The 17285-nt window shown below is 42.8% G+C and overlaps 1 protein-coding gene and 1 long non-coding RNA gene across 2 annotated transcripts in view; both read right to left on the bottom strand.

The window, feature by feature from the left end:
* Window positions 1-8761: 8761 nt before the first annotated feature.
* NVL (nuclear VCP like) overlaps window positions 8762-17285 on the bottom strand; it is a 69763-nt gene continuing 61239 nt past the window's right edge. The window contains exons 22-23 of the mRNA XM_027833815.3: window positions 14856-14926; window positions 8762-9904 (exon numbers count right to left, since the gene is read on the bottom strand). Coding sequence (XP_027689616.2) covers window positions 9860-9904; window positions 14856-14926 — 116 coding nt within the window. The 3' untranslated portion in view covers window positions 8762-9859. The remainder of the gene's footprint in view (window positions 9905-14855; window positions 14927-17285) is intronic.
* On the bottom strand, window positions 11669-13320 carry LOC122465173. Its single transcript, XR_006289799.1, has 2 exons — window positions 12235-13320; window positions 11669-12190 (listed from the first exon to the last, which is right to left on the bottom strand). It is a non-coding gene; the product is annotated as an uncharacterized LOC122465173 (long non-coding RNA).

Below are 17285 nucleotides of genomic sequence, written 5' to 3'. Positions count from 1 at the left end.
AGTTAGTTTTAGTTCAGGTGAACTCTTTTCCAGTTATTTGTTTAGCAGGTGTTGAGCTTTCTGGGTGACCAAAAATCACCCAAATTTAACAATTGTTCATCATATTAAGGTAGTTTACCCCCCTCAGTAATGGGTATTCAAAATGTTTGTTGTGTATTGGTAAAGGGCATGTCACTGAGCAATATTGTTTGTTTTCTAAACAAACCTTAGTGAGAAAAGCTCTTAAAACTTTTTCTTTACGCTAAATCAGTGAGACCTTACTCAGACCTGGGCAAACAAGACCTTTCTGGCTTCAAGCAGTCCTCTAAAAATGGCCCAGCAAGTACTGGTTCTTTGATAAACTTCAGGGCACAAGAGCAAACTATCTCACTGCACAGGAAATATAGGAAGTATGGCAAGAGACCACCCTGGCTAAACCAGGAGATCTTCAATGATCTAAAATTCAAAAAAGAGTCCTACAAAAAGTGGAAACTTGGTCAAATTACAAAGGATGAATATAAACAAACAACACAAGTATGTCTGGAGAAAATTAGAAAAGCCAAGGCACAAAACGAGATCAAACTAGCTAGGAACATAAAAGGAAACAAGAAAACATTCTACAAAGAAATTAGAAGCAAGAGGAAGACCAAGGACAGAGTAGGCCCATTACTCAATGAGGGGGGGAAAGACAATAACAGAAAATGTGGAAATGGCAGAGGTGCTTAATGACTTCTTTGTTTTGGTTTTTACCAAGAAGGTTGGTTGTGACAGGACGTCTAACATAGTGAATGCCAGTGAAAATGAGGTAGGATCAGAGGCTAAAATAGGAAAAGAACAAGTCAAAAATTACTTAGACAAGTTAGATGGCTTCAGATTACCAGGGCCTGATGAAATGCATCCTAGAGTACTCAAGGAGCTGACTGAGGAGATATCTGAACCATTAGCCATTATCTTTGAAAAGTCATGGAAGACGGGAGACATTCCAGAAGACTGGAAAAGGGCAAATATAGTGCCCATCTATAAAAAGGGAAATAAGGACAACCCAGGAAATTACAGACCAGTCAGCTTAACTTCTGTACCCTGAAAGATAATGGAGCAAATAATTAAGCAATCAATTTGCAAACACCTAGAAGATAATAAGGTGATAAACAACAGTCAGCATGGATTTGTCAAGAACAAATTGTGTCAAACCAACCTGATAGCTTTCTTTGATAGAGTAACAAGCCTTGTGGATAGGGGGGGAAGTGGTAGATTGGTATATCTTGTATTTCCCTAGTTTATGAGGTCTTATCAAGGCTTTTGATACTCTCTCGCATGACCGCATAAACTAGGGAAATACAACCTAGATGGAGCTACTGTAAGGTGGATGCATAACTGGCTGGAAAATCGTTCCCAGAGAGTAGTTATCAGTGGTTCACAGTCATGCTAGAAGGGCATAATGAGTGGGTTCCCAGAGGTATCGGTTCTGGGTCTGGTTCTGTTCAATAAATTCATCAATGATTTAGATAATGGCATAGAGCAGGGGTCCCCAATGCGGTGCCCACGGACGCCATGGCATCCGCTGGAGCATTTTTGTGCGCCCGCACGACACCCCGCCGCCAAAATGCCACTGAGAAGCGTTGCCGTTTCTCGGCGGCATTTCGGCAGTGACACGTCTTGCTGCTGCCGCTTTTCAGTGGTGGCAGTTCGGCGGCGGGATGTCTGGCGCCCGCCACAGTCTTCTGGGAATAGCAATATGGTATGACGATACCAAGCTGGGAGGGGTTGCAAGTGAATTTTGTAAAATTCAAAACGATCTGGAGAAACTGGAGAAATGGTCTGAAGTAAATAGGATGAAATTCAGAAAGGACAAATGCAAAGTACTTCACTTAGGAAGGAATAATCAGTTGCACGCATACAGAATGGGAAATGACTGCGTAGGAAGGAGTACCGCGCAAAGGGATCTGGGGTCATAGTGGATCACAAGCTAAATATGAGTCAACAGTGTAATGCTGTTGAAAAAAAAGCAAACATCATTATGGGATGTTTTAGCAGGAGTGTTGTAAGCAAGACATGAGAAGTAATTCTTCTGCTCTCCTCTGTGCTGATTAGCCCTCAACTGGAGCATTGTGTTCAGTTCTGAGTGCCACATTTCTGGAAAGATGTGGACAAATTGGAGAAAGTCCAGAGAAGAGCAACAAAAATGATTAAAGGTCTAGAAAACACGACCTATGAGGGAAGATTGAAAAAAAATGTGTTTGTTTAGTCTGGAGAAGAGAGAACTGAGGGGACATGATAATAGTTTTCAAGTATGTAAAAGGTTGTTACAAGAAGAAGGGGGGCGGGATTATTCTTCTTAACCTCTGAGGATAGGAAAGAAGCAATGGTCTTAAATTGCAGCAAGGGAGGTTTAGGTTGGACATTAGAAAAAACTTCCTAATGGTCAGAGTGGTTAAGCACTGGAATTAATTGCCTAGGGAGGTTGTGGAATCTCCATCACTGGAGATTTTTAAGACAAACACCTGTCAGAGATGGTCTATATAATACTTAGTCCTGCTTTGAGTGCAGGGGGCTGGACTAGATGACCTCTTGAGGTCCCTTCTAGTTCTATGAATCCTCATCAAAACATTTCTTGGCTGCTCCTGTTAAGCAGGGCCAGTTCTAGGGGTAGGTGAGCAGGGTGATCTGATGCATACTGGTTGTTTTTGCTCTGCAGTTGCTGGAGTGGGAGCTCCAAAAAAGTTTTCCACGCTAGTCAGCAAAACAGCTAGAATTGCTCCTGCTGCAGAGTCTTCCTCTGCAGCTGAAAGGGGTAGGATGCAGCACTGCTCCTCTAAGGAGCAAAAGACGTGGGTCACCGTTCCAGGGCCCCAGTTAAAGAAAGGAACAAATCTCCTCTTTCCACTTTAAATAAAAGTAGCTCAAGGCCTGTCGTAGGTCCTCTGATACTCCCAGAGAACAAAATACCCACACTGTACTTCAATACCACCCGAGAGGCAGTTTTAAGCTGCCTGTGGCATGGAGTCTATGGTACTGCTGTGTGGCCTTTTGGTATCAACCTAATCAAATTAGTGTTACTCTTGATACTGTTAGCTTCAGCTTACATTTCTGGGGGACCTGAAAAAGGCACTCACTTTCACTGGGGTAGGGGGTTGGGGTTCAGGAGGGGGTGTAGGCTCTGGGCTGGGGCCAAGGGATTCGCAGTGTGGGAGGGGGCTCTGGGCTGGGGCAGAGTGTTGGGGTGCAGGAGGGGGGTCAGCACTGGGGCAGGGGTGCAGGAGGCAATTTAGGGTGCAGAAGAGGGTATGGGGTGCTGGCTCTGGGAGGGGGCTCCAGGCTGGGGCAGTGTTGGGGTGCAGGAGGGGGGTCAGGGTGCAGGTTCCAGGAGGGGGCTCCGGGCTGGGGCAGAGTGTTGGGTTGCAGGAGGGGGGTCAGGGCTGGGGCAGGGGTGCAGGAGGGGTACAGGGTGCTGGCTCTGGGAGGGGGCTCAGGGCTGGGGTTTGGGGTTCAGGAGGGCGTTCCAGGATGGGGCAGAGTCTTGGGGTGCAGGAGGGGGGTGAGATTCCCCTGTTGGGGAAGGAGGTTGGTGTGCAGGAGGGGGTATGTGGTGCTGGCTCTGGGAGGGGGCTCAGGGCTGGGGTGCAGCCTACCGCCAGACATCACTTACCTCTGGCAGCTCCCAGTCAGCGGTGGGCGCAGCGAAGCTAAGGCACGCTCCCTGCCTACCCCGGCCCCACACCGCCCATGGAAGGGGCCGATGCGCTTCAGTGGCCCCTGAGGGGGGCACGTGGCTCTGCGCACTGCCCCCTCTGCGAGCACCATCCCCGCAGCTCTCCTGGCCAATGGGAGCTGCAGGGGCGGTGCTTGCAGGCAGGAGCAGCATACAGAGAGAGACCCCTGTCCCCTCGGGTTGGGGCAGAGTGTTGGGTTGCAGGCAGGGCCGGATTAACCTTTTGTGGGCCCCATGGAAGCAATGGAGCATGGTGCGGGGAGGTCAGGCCCCGGATCAAGGGGCCAGCCAGAGGCAATGGGGCATGGCATGGCAGGGGTGGCCCTGCTCCACCCGATGCGAGGGCACTATTTACACACCAGCAGTTGCCAGACGCACAGTGGCCTGCCCGGCCCTGTGCTGCCAGCATACCCCTTCCCTTTGGGGGTGGGCCCATGCCACTCCACACTGCCCCCCCCACCCAACACCCCCCTGTATCCCTATGGCCAGAGGCCTCCCAGACCCACTATTCCCAGCACCACCACAGACCCACCCACAAATGCACAGCACCCTGCACACCACCCCGCCCACAGCCCCACCACAACTCCCCAGCACCCCCCACAGAACCCCCACTCGCTAGTGCCCCAACACACAGAGATCCTCTCCGCCCCTTCATAGCCCAGCACACCCCCCCTTCCCGGCTCCCCACAGACCCACTCCCCCAAGCCCTGCCTCCCATCCACACTCACCGGCCCTGCTGGGAGGTGACTGTGTCTGCCGGGCTGAGCCGGCAGCGCAGCCAGGGCTGGTCCCAGGGCCGGTCCCAGGGCCAGCAATCGCTCCAGCCCTTCGGGAGTGGTGCCATCAGCCAGGCCAGGACCTTCCCCGACCGGGGTCCCTCAAGACATACTTGCCTGCAGGGGCCCAGCCAAGCCCGCCACACTTTCTTCCCCCTGCAACTGGCAAAGACTGGCCAGGCTTCTGCACCAGTCCCAGGCAGCTCAGCTCCGGGGAGACAGGCAGGGCCCCACAGGTGGTGGGAAGCAGAGACTGCCAGTGCGGCCAGGGGGCAGAGAGGAGCCCTCGGAGCAAGTGGTGGGCGGGGAGGAGCCAGCGTGGTCTCGGGACACAGTGCAGATGGAGCAGGCTGGGGCCCCTTCTGAGCATGGGCCCGGCTCCGTGGAGCCATTGTAAACCTGGCACTGGGTGCAGGGGAGGGTATAGGGTGCTGGCTCTGGGCTGGGGCAGTGTGTTTGGGTGCAGGAGGGGATATGGGGTGCTGGCTCTGAGAGGGGGGTCTGGGCTGGGGCTCGGGGTGCAGGAGGGAGTTCAGGGTGCAGCTTCCTGCTGGGCAGCATTTACCTTCGTTGGCTCCCAGTCAGCAGCAGGTGCAGCGAGGCTAAGGCAGGCCTCTCTGTCTACCCTGGCCCCACACTGCTCCTGGAAGGGGCCAATGCGCCCTTGTGGGCCCTGGGGGAGGGGCAGTGGGCATGTGGCTCCGCACGCTACCCCTCTCTTCAAGCACCACCCCCAGAGCTCTCCTGGCCCATGGGAGCTGCGGGGGCAGTGCTTGCAGGCAGGAGGAGCGCGCAGAGGGAGACCCCTGCCGCCCCACCCCCAGGGCCACGCTGGCGGCTTCCGGGAGTGGAGCGGGGCCGGAGTAGGGAGTGTGCCTTAGCAGCAGCCACGCTGTGCCGCCAGAGATTGCGATCGACTGGGAGATCTTCTAGGATCAACCAGTCGATCGTGATGGACCGGTTGGTGACCACTGCTCTAAAGTCTAATATGAATTAGATTCAAATTTGGCAGTAGGTTTTCCCTTCGCAGTGCACCATGCCCAAGAAGAAAATATTCCAAAAGTTATTTCAAGTGAAAAAGACAAAGCTGTTCATCTGAGTATTTTAAAGGGCAAAAAGAGGGAAGGACATATGAGGTAGATGGCTTAGCTAATTTTTGCTTTAGCTAGAAGATCTGGACTCCATGGTACCAAGTGCCATGTAAACATTTCAAGCCCTAGTAAAATTAAAATTACTCTAGATCCAAGCGGGAGTGTGCATGATTTATTTTACCCCTGCCAAGCACATGGGAGTTGAGTGACTGATCTAGCTTATATAACTGGCTTTCCCAGTCCTGAGATCAATGCATGTTGTGATTTGCCAATTATGTTGGCCACAGCCTAGGTAGAATGTGTGTGTCAGTGTAGATTTCACAAGAGAGGGATACAGCAACATGTAGCTCCAGAAACATAACTATCATTGATTAAACTCAGCACAAGTAGAGTCATGACTTTTCAAGTCAGAAAATATCTAAAATTATAATTTCACACCTATAAACAAACCAAGTCTGGTGGGTTAGTTCACATTTAGGAAGCGACAATTTAGAGTAGATATAAACATCTGGTGGTTCACTTATGCCACAAAAATGGTATTACTAGTTGAATGTATGTTAATTTTTCATTTTGGAGATTAGTTCCCAATGTGTAGGATAAAATATCCATATGCAGCAAGCCCTGGAAAGGAGGACTATAAACACTACGTTTAGAATAATAAATTCAACTCAGTGATAGCGTGACAATTGCATTTTTATCTTTAAGCCTTAGCTCCAGCAATAAATAGGAGTTTGGGAGTGACAGACGGACAATTTTAAAAAAATGGTTTGGTTACTTTTAATTGATTTATATAGTATGATTCATTCATTGTTTATTGCAGAAATGAAGGAAAGTAAAGTCACTGCCACAGTTGTTTTGTATTCTCTCAAAGTGAAGTGGGTAGTGGCATTAATTCTTTCACAGCCAACACTGGCATGCACTTTCTTTGTAAGCAATACTCAGCAACTGCTGGTCTCAAGCAATCAACTCTTTCTCATAATACTGTAACCAGATGCTTCAGAGCTGCCTGTTTTGCTCCTGTTTCCTGCAAGGTTACACTGACATAGAGCGAATACGGCTTCCTGCACAGACAACTTGGAGCTAATGGGCATTCTGACTTTCAATCAGAAAGGAACACATCTGCCAAATTCAGAGTCATTGTTTCCTTATAGCTAACCCCCTCTCCTTCTGCTCTTCCTGAGGTGGTTGAGGAAACAGAGCACCCATAATGTGCTATCAATTGTGTAGGGGAAAAGCTTCTGAGAGGTCTGTTAATCAACAGTTTTACAGCTTCTCGTCTGGAAATATTTACTGTTCTAGGATTCAGTGTTTTGGCAAGTAATTAATGATCAGAAAAGCATTTATATTTACTATGTGAGCCAGTCACGTATTTCCGTTATCATGCATATGATTTAGCAGCGATAACTGCTCAGGCAAAGGGAGGAGGAGAGCATTTTTAAAGAGTGACATTGCTCAAAGACAACAATTGGAAAGATGTTTGCTTTAAATATTTCTCCTTCTGAGCAAAATGTCTCCCTTTTAAAAAGGGGATTTTTCAGAAAATAGAAGAGAGCAGTTTTGTTATTGAAGGGTTAAAATCCATTGCTGATGTAATAACCTGGTATATGGATTTGTGTACAGGCCCAAAGTCCAGAGTTTGGTCAAAAGGTCAAAAGCCTAGCAATAGCTAAAAGAAATCAAAATAACCCAAGAGAACCTTGCTTTTGCTAAAATATGGCCTCCTCCCACCTCCCTTTCCCAGGGACCAGTACCTGCCTTAAAACACAAATGAACTTAAAAAACAATCTTTATTGCCATATTCTTCACTGTTTCTTTGCTTTTACCCCTAGATATGTATTTTTAAACAATCAAAGGAGCTACTTCATTCCTATAAACCCCAAATCAAAATTCAACAAATGTATTTTATACTAATACATTTATTAAAGTACTAATTAAATGTTAATTTATTAACTTAAGACCATGGGCGGAGACACTATGTAACCTTTGACCATTGGCTACTGTGCTAGCATGTCTTGCTGCTAGACCTATCCGGAGTTGTGGAACTGCCTACCCCGTCACTTTCCCCCGCCCATGGAAAATCCATATATTCCATTGTAATCAATTAACTAACAGTGTCTCTAAGCCTAATAAGCAAGGTAACACTCCGTCAGCGCTGTACGTAATAAACTCCTGTGCTTAACCTCTACACGGTGTAAATTTACATCCTTTAGTTATGTAAAAATCAATATCCTTTTAGTTTTCGGTAATCCCTTAGAATGTAGGGGCTTGTCTACAAGAGGACACCCAGGAAAGTTCTGATGAATCAACTGAAGCTGAGAAGTTAGTGAGTGAGACAAGGATACTAGACACACAAGATGGATGAGGTAATATATATATTTTTTTTTAATCAGACCTGAAGAGGAGCACTGTGTAGCTCAAAAGTTCGTCTCTTTCACCAACAGAAGTTGGTCCCATAAAAGATATTACCTCACCCACCTTGTCTCTCTAATATCCTGGGACCAACTTGGCTACAACACTGCAAACAATGTTAATGTGCGGAAATTAAAGTGCATTAAACCTGAGTGGACACACTCCTTCAGAAGTAAAGTGGGCGTAGCTGGTTGTAGCTTAATCCTCCCTTAATTTAGCCCATGGGTACATGGCGAGTTACTGTGCAGCAAACCGGACTGCAACTCTACAGTGCACCCCTTGCTGCACTACTTGTAATAGCCCACGTGGACACCGCTACACCGCAGTGAAAGTCCTGGAGTATGGCCCTGGCATTCGACATCCTGGCTTGCTGCACAGCAACATGTTGTGTAGACAAGCCCACATCTGTATTAGCTTCGCACTTTTAGTTAATTCATCTTAACTTTCCTGAGTGTCTCTGTGAAGACAAGCCCCATCATATTAGCTACTCAAATTAATGCTCCCTCTTATACTTGTTTCAGCTTGATCCTATAGGAAGGGAAGTTATGAGCCTCTGTTTCCACAGAAAGCAGTCAGCTTTCTGGATTACAGCTTCACTGCAGGAGCACAGCAAATAGTTTAGCTCAGCCTGGAAAAGAAAGGCTTATAAAACACAACTCTTATCTCCCTGGAGTGTTTAAAAACCAAACATTGCAGCACCAAGAACCCAACCTGATTATAAGGAAAAATGAAACTGACTATGCTGATGTAATGTGCAAGCTAAGGAATATGAAAAGACCAAAGAGCAGTTTGATAAGTTGGCTTTCTAAAAAATTTGCTTTAATAAGCTAAGATCCTCTTAGAAACATACTGTAAACACATATGGGAAAGTTCTTTAAACGATACATATTTCTGAGAAAACTATTCAGATAATTTCAGCTGAGACATCTTGCTTGGCCCATATTGTAACAATGAGAAAATTCTACTTCAGAGGATTTGTCAGAATATGGTAAATTAAGAGTGATTCAAAATCATTAACAGAGATAGTAACAATAAGGCATAGTATCTTCCACTTTTTGCTTCTATTTCTGATGTCACAATTTCTCCTCTCCTTGTTAAGAGGTACATGAACCCAGCTTGTTAGAGCATTTGAGACAGTAAAATTATTGCTCTTTTAAGGTGGAGCCTTCCTCCCACACACTGTAGCAGGGGGCTGCAGACTTCCATTTCTTAATCCTTTGCATGAACCTTTAAAATTAAGTATCTTTCAGTCCGAGGAGTTCCTTTTAATAAGATGAAAGGGAGGTTCTCAAGGGTTCTGAGTTATGATGGCACACACCCATCAAAACAGATTAGACCCAAATTTGGGGAGGGGGGGGTTTAAAATGATGCAATAGCAATATGGCTCAACATCTTCTCAGCCCACTTACCTAGTTCTCTCCTCACAGAATGCAATGCTCTGAATAACAGAGCTCATCTTCTGAGAAGGTGCACTTTTCATGTACAACTGAAAATGAATTGTTTGAAAAGTCTAAGGTTTTGAAGGGATGTTCATTATAGCTTCTCTGCCTGTTAAATAGTTCATGGGTTAACAGAGCACTGAATTTTAGAAATTGTTCTTCTATGCCTAAAAGTGTAGTTTTAAAATCAGAGGGTTGGTGACAAGCAGAACTAGAAAGTCTCCATCTTACATTTTACTCTGTTTAACAATCCCAACTTAACCATTGTCAGAGTGGTAATTAAAACATGGCAGATATCTGCAGATGCAGCACTTAGTAAAAAGTCAAATGAAACCATGGTCAAACTTCTGTTCCAGCTGTGTTTGAGGAGATACAATTCTAAGAGACAGATGCTACCATTATGAGCCTCTTCAACAAAGCAGAATGACGGTCTCTTTCAGGAGTTGGCCAACTTTATCATTTGCTCAGCGACTGACGCAGCTCTTCATACATTGCTTGATCCTAACAATGCCAAGTTAGGTGGGGAAAAAGAAAAGATACTTCAGCACAGCAAGAATGCATGCAATGTTTAAAGGTGACTTTACATACATTTTCCACTAGGAAAACTAAACAGAAATGATCTCTGTGCCTGGTGGCTAATATTTGGCTAAAATATTTACAAAAGAAAAAACAACTGGAGGCTAAAGAGGATCTCTTTTATGGGATTCGCTTAAGACAAGTCACCAACAATCTGTAATTATTAACAGAAGATTCTGTTAGCAGAGTTCTTGTATAAGAAGTATAAGACACTGCCATGCTTGTCTGAGACCTTGTCTATGCACAGAACTGCACTGGTTTAAATTTAAGGTGTGATTTTGAACCAATTTAGTTAAACATGCAAAGCCCTGTGCAGACAGTGTCTTATTCTGGTTTAAGAGCAATTTATTTTGGTTTAGTTTATGCCTATTCCCAATCCTAAACGGAAATGACAGAGACCATGCACACAGGGTTTTGCCCTGGTTTAACGAAATCTGATTTAAATTACAGTTTAATTAGCTAAACTGTTATACTCTCTCATATAAACTGCTCCTATTCCTGGTCTTCTTCCACAAGATGGTGCAGGATGGGGTGATGCAGCTATTGTCTATATTATTTGCCAGATCAAACTTATCTGGCTGAGTGGGAGCAGCAGTTGGAATGGGGTAAGGAATGAAGGTTCAAAATGCACTTCTGGACTCCAAAACACCCTCACCACCAGAGAACAGGTGCCCTAAAATGTGAACAATTCAGCAGTTGTTTTATTGCATTATGTAACTCTACTACAGCATCACTTCACATTATCTGTGGTTGCACAGCAACTAGCCAAAACAATCCCATTCCAGTCTTTACCAGTGTAACAAATAGGCAATTGTCCTACATGCTGCTTGGTCAAATATGTACTTCTCCAACCACTTGAATTCTTGCCTTTGGAGAGCACTTCTCAGAGCTTCTGCAGCATAGAAAGTGTTTAGATAAAGGCAACAGAAAGCACAGCAGAGAATTTCTTCTTGTCTGAATCTCTTGTGCTGGCCCATCCCTCACACTAAAAGGAAAGGGAGCATTCACACCGATACTCTTTTCAGAGGATTTATTGGCTAACAGCCCAAGTGAACTTCAGGAAGGAACAAAGCTATAAGATAAGAATTCTACACACCCAGGCTAGAAACAGAGAACTTTTTTTTTTAATTAGCATTACCATTTCCAATAAATTTCCCAGTTTTCTGCTGCAAGAATGGGACTCCTACTACCATCGTGCCATGTTAAAGAGGGTTTTCTGATTTACAAACTGACCTTCAGCCTAATTCAGCTATTTGAAGTTTATCCCCTTAGTATATATAGAAAATTTTTTATTTTTCAACTAGTATGATTTAAAAGTGGAAGTCTAAACCATAATTAAGCAGTGGTTAATGTCGCTATTGTTCCATTAGGAGCAGGAGAAACAGCTCAGATCTGGCAAAGCTTTCCAAATGGAACGTAGAAAGTCATAATGCATTTTGGGGGGGTAAAAGTTGGCTTTCTTGGGAACGTTGTACTGGAAGGCAGGGTACGGTGATTTTAATCAAAGAGATTTAAATCAACAAGCAGGAAACCTTGATTTAAATAATAAATTTTAATCTTGTTTTAAATTTGTACTTCTCAGTTGAGTTATTTTCTAAAAAAGGTTGATTCTCCCTCGTTGGTAACCATTCAAATATGTTCATTTGAAACTAAAAAATAGACTTTATATTAGAGTTGGTAATTTTTTGGTAACCAGGATACACTATATTTGCATACATTCATTCAAGCAATTATGTAGCTTAACACAAATTTATTCAGATTCTTAATTTTCACATTTCTATTGTTAGAAAGTGGTGAATTATGCATTTCTGATTTACTTGATTAATTTTTTTTACCCTGATTTTTGTCAAATCCTACCTGGATAAAAATTGGAATTCAATTAAAAATTCAAATAGAACTGTAAAATTGTGGTTTTATTAGTTAAATGGAACTACTTTAACTGTGCTGAATACAAACAAAAAGCAAGTCTATCAAAACATGTTTTGGATTTAATGTGAATTGATTATTATAAAAAGGAAGCAATGACTAGGCCTCCTAGGTGTTATGGTAATATAAATAAATAATAATTATGTGTAGTTAGTGAATTGAAGTTATTGTTTCTGGTCACCATTGTCTTCACAATTTTAGACCCCATCCTCTCCCACCTAATAGATTTAAAGTGGAAAACAAGCTTTCTCTGTTTTTTCTACTCTCAGTCAGTTTCTTAACTTTCTTAACTACCATCGTGCCATGTTAAAGAGGGTTTTCTAATTTACAGGTAGTCATTGAACTGAATTAGTGGGATAAACTGAAATGAAGAAAATACTCTCTTCTGCACATGTAGAAGAATCTACCACTATCAAAAGTTGGTTTAGCCTTTAAACAAACTCTAGTTCCAGGTACTTAGCCAGTGACTTCCATCAGTTCAGTGGTCTGACTTTCTTTAAAATTCAGCAACAAATAGGTATTGCTTGAATATTATTTTTTATTTAATTTAAATGATTTTAATGCACTATAGTAAAGTTAGGTCTTAACATAGGTTAGCATAATTTCAAATTTAATTTTAAATACGTTTTTGTAAAAGGTAAAATCTAGTCAGCTAAAAAAAAAAAGATTTTTTATTTTTAAAAAAGGGATTTTTTTTTTAAATCCACCTTGCTGGAAGGAGGGGCAAGTATAGTGAGTGAGACCAAACTGATCCCATCTCCTCCACTGCCTTCTGCTCACAGATCCAGACTGGTCCTGAATCCTTTTTGGCCAGAAACATAGTAAAACAGGCTGGGCAGGAACTGGCAGAGAGAGCAGCTTGAAGCTGGGCTGAGGAGAGCAGCCTCGTTTACTGAGCTGAGGAAGGAAAGAGTGCTGGAGCAGGAAGTGAGGCAAAAGTAGAGGGAATGGAGAAGAGTAAACTTAGCTCCCACATTTAAAAACCCTGGGATAAAGAGTACTGTGTACAAGGGTTAATAATCTGTTAAATCTCCAGTGAAAGTACTATTTGCAGTCTAAAATAATGACTTTAAATCAGTACAGATATGCCAGGTGCATCCAGAGGCTAAGCACAAAGTCAGTTCTGCCATTCTCTGAACGCTGTTTAGAGAGATGTTTCCATTCTGCATTAGGACGAAACCTAGGACCCTTTCAAATTTTTTTTCACAAAAAATGAGCGTGCGCAACAGAGCGACAGATGGATTCCAGTCCCTCTCCCAAGAATAGCCAACAACCAGTTGGTTAGGGAACTTACCTGGGATGTGAGAGATCCAAGTCCCAGCTTAATCAATATTTAATTATTTACACAAAGTAAAACAGCACCAATAGGAGAGACAGAGAGAATCTGAGAAGGGACTTGAACCTGGGTCTCCCACATTCCAAGTGAGTGCCCTAACCAATAGGCTATTGGCTATTCTGGGGCAGGTGTCTCTCTGGAACCAGAAACTTTATGGGAAGGTTTCTTAGGTCCAGGATGAAAGTTTCATCAAAGCTGATTCATTCTTGTGAAATGTCTTGGTTTTGATGACTCAGTATTTTCCAGCACAAAAAATGTTTAGTCAAAAAATTCCTAACCAGCTCTAATGAAATAAGGGTGGTCTACATGAACGCTTAGTTTGTACCAAGCTGGGTTGTAAATCTACCCTTCACAAGCCTGCCATGCAACTCCCCTGCTTCAAAAGCATGAGGATTCAGAACACATGTCATTTTAGCCTAGGCAGGGTAACTGCAGTTACTGGTCTTATTCTTACAAGTACCAATCTTTTAAAGTCTTACTCAAGCCATTTACTTCCATATTATCCTGCATCAAGGAGTTTCACAGGTTAATACATATACTGACTACTGAAATTCATAGCTGAAAATAATGAGATTTTTTCTTTGAGATAATATCCACCAGTAAAGGGATATTAGTGACCATGAGGGTATTAAGAACATTTATCTAATCATTTTACACCTAGCACATTTTGAGTTTGAAGAAAGTAGAAGAACGGGCTAATTTATTTTTAGCTCACAATCATACTGTAGTGAAAGTGATTTCAATGCTTCATGACTTAAGTCCATAAAGCCAGCAAACACATGGAATCTTTCCAAGCCAGCAGACATGTGGAACCTTTCCATGAGAGGGGCCCTAAAGCAATAAAGGCACTATCTAAATTCCAAATAATTATCCTCTGGTCACACTGCATGAAATGAATGTTGAGAAGTAACGATAGTAAATACTCAACAAACTTATCTGCCATGCGTCAAAAAGAGAATGGTTCATGATTTGACCTTCCAAACATATGATCAAATTAGATGTTGACTTATAAAAGCATGAAAAGGCTGATAATCAGGAAGAAGAAAAAAAGCAATTGCTTTTCCTTATTACAGCGTCTTATCTCAAGACAAAGATGTTATCTTTACATATTATGCTGTACTGAGCTTTTTTTTTTTCTTTTCCATTCACTAGGTGCATGCATGGTGGAAGCAAAACATAATGCAACCACAATACTGTGATCTGTGATCTCATCAGATCTCACAAGCTTAACAGTATCTTTAGAGTCAGTTCTTGGATTGGAAACTTCCTTGAAAAATCCAGGATGCTGCAGAAAATGATGTTAAGGAGGTATACTTCCCTAAGCCAGTACTGAACTCTCTCATCACTGTGGTGCTGGAAGGGCAGTAATCTTTCTGGATGAGACTTAAAACAGAGAACTTAAAATGCTTGAGTTCATTTATGAAAACTGCCATGGGATGTTTTAGAGTGTTAACCCAGATGTCCTGAACAGATTCAAACACAGTAAATATATTTTGACTTCAGTTCTTCTCACCAGTTTCCAGTGACACTAGAATTCTTCACTTCCTATCCTCAACTGGCTTTGTGTGATGTTAAACAATATTCACTGACCCACAATTTTATAGCTTCTCTTACCTTTCTTGATATAGATGATTTCACTTTCTTAAATGCTTCTTCAAAGTATTTTCGGCTAATCTTGACTTCTCCTTAAAAAGAACACCATACAATGGACTTAATGACTATGATTTACCCCCAATTCAGTATATAAAACACACACCCACATACTGCTTTCCAAATAACTTCCAGACTGCCATTAGTGAAAATATCTCAAGTCTTTGCATTTGACTAACTGCTTTGTCTATTCTGCATAACTGGCTGAGGTCTGAGCCACAGGCTTTATGAACTCCTGAATTTCAATATCATGTCTAACACAGACTCTGTGATCTTGAGCAAGTCCCTTACATCAGTTACACCATCTGCAAAATGGAGATAATACTTACTTACCTCACAGGGTTGTTTTAGGTATCACTGTTCGCAACTACAGATTAAGGGCTTGATTTTCAAAGTAACTGTAGCTCCCATCAAATTTAGCTAGAATTCAAGGTGCTCAACACTTCCGAAAAACAAACAACAAGTGAGCCCTGGTCTACAGCTAAAACTTAAGTCATCCTAGCTACTTGAGTCCTGGGTGTGAAAACTTCATACCCTTGAGACACATAGATCAGCTGATCTAAGTCCCAGTATATACACCACTAGGTTGCTGGAAGAATTCTTTCTTCAACTGAGCTACAGCCTTTCGAGGGGATGGATTAACTGCACTGAGGGACAAAACCCTTCCGTTGCTGTAGCAAGCGTCTATGCTATAGGAGCACAGCTGCAGTGCCTTAGCTGTGCCACTGTAGCCTCCATAGTGTGGACATGCCCCGACTTGCTAAAGATCAAAGAGAAAATCTATGACAGGGCTAGCTTCAGAAGTAAGGGCTCCTCATTTTTCAGTCCTACGCTCTCATCAGATTACATATTATACACACATTGGGGTTTTGTTTTGTTTTTTACATTTAGGAAAAAAAACTTTCAACAACATCCCAAGTATTCTACACAACCCCCAGGCAGTTCAGCTCATCCCAGCACCATATTGACATTGTTTGGCACTCTCCAGAACCCAGGCAACCGCTTACCCATGTCATCACCCACCCAAACTTGCATAATCTGTATGCATATCAGGCTGTTTCTTTTTCCAGCACTTCCATCCAGAAATTACATGAATAAATAATTAGACTTAATGAGTCTTGAACACAGCCTTTGAGATAACAGGTCTATTGGGAAACTGAATTTCATTCCAAACGAATGGAAAAGAAGTGTGCATTGTTCAGCTCTCACTCGGAAACATAATATATGTGGATTTAATAGACAACAGGATCAAATCAGTACATAGATTTAGTGCAACAACTATCTATCAAGAACATAGGTAAGCTTCACATCAGACGTGCTGAATGTAGCAGAATGTGTGTTTTTAAAAAACTTTGGTGATTGCTTTATATGTATTTCATTACGACACTTTCAGCTTCACTATCTTGCACCACCACTTTTCATGCTGTACTTTTTTTTTTTTTTTTTTTTGGTAAAACAGAGGACTTGAACATCTAGTCCTGTCAATTCAGGACTTCTCATGAACATAGTTAACCACTGTGGGTTTATTTAATGTAAGTCAGTAAAAATGTTGGTTAAAACTATAGCCACCACTAGAGCAAGATTCCACACAGATGGGGCTCAAGTAACGATGATTTCTCTTCCAGAAAGGTAAAGTAAAATCTAGCTCAGCATTCCTCCACCTCATCCTCTCTTTTATACCACACAGACAAACATCTGGAAACTCCCTGTGACTGACTCAGAGGGTGTCATGGGGAACACAATGAATTATCGAGAGATCTGTAAGCATTTCACGCTAAATTAATTCTAAGCCATGTCAGGTCCACAAGTCCAACAAGGAATAGTATAAACATCTCCAATTTACTGTGCTGTTGTGACCCAAATGTTTACTTCAGCGTTTTCAACAGTTCAATAGACCAGAATTCCCTTTCAATGGGTTTCAGTATCTATCTATCTTAATGACAGCAGCAGGAGCATTTGATAGGCACCTATAATAGCTTTAAAAAATAAGTAAAATGCTAGAAATACAGATCATCAGATTAATATCTTAAAAGGTGGTCAACTAAGGTTTTACAACACTAGAAACTGGTATTTTTACTTTGAACTGGAGAAATCACCTCTAGGGCCTCATCTACGTTAAAAAAACCAACAAAATTTTCCACTTACTAACTGCACCACATTATAGCAATAGCGGGATTTTTAAAATCCCCTAATGTAGACAAAGCATCTGAGGGAGAGGAGAGTATTCCTGTTTCCATGGCCCATTTAATTCATGGTCTTTATGCAGAGACTCCCAAAGGGGCCAATCATCATGGTGGTCCCTCCACAATGTGGACACTTGTCTGCTAAGAAGGGCAATAAAAATCAGATTCATTTAATAAAAGCCACCAAAATAGCACTTGGACAGCAATGACT

The sequence above is a fragment of the Chelonia mydas genome, chromosome 3, assembly GCF_015237465.2.
Source record: "Chelonia mydas isolate rCheMyd1 chromosome 3, rCheMyd1.pri.v2, whole genome shotgun sequence".
NCBI classification, from domain to species: domain Eukaryota; kingdom Metazoa; phylum Chordata; order Testudines; family Cheloniidae; genus Chelonia; species Chelonia mydas.
This window is presented reverse-complemented; position numbering and strand designations above follow the sequence as displayed.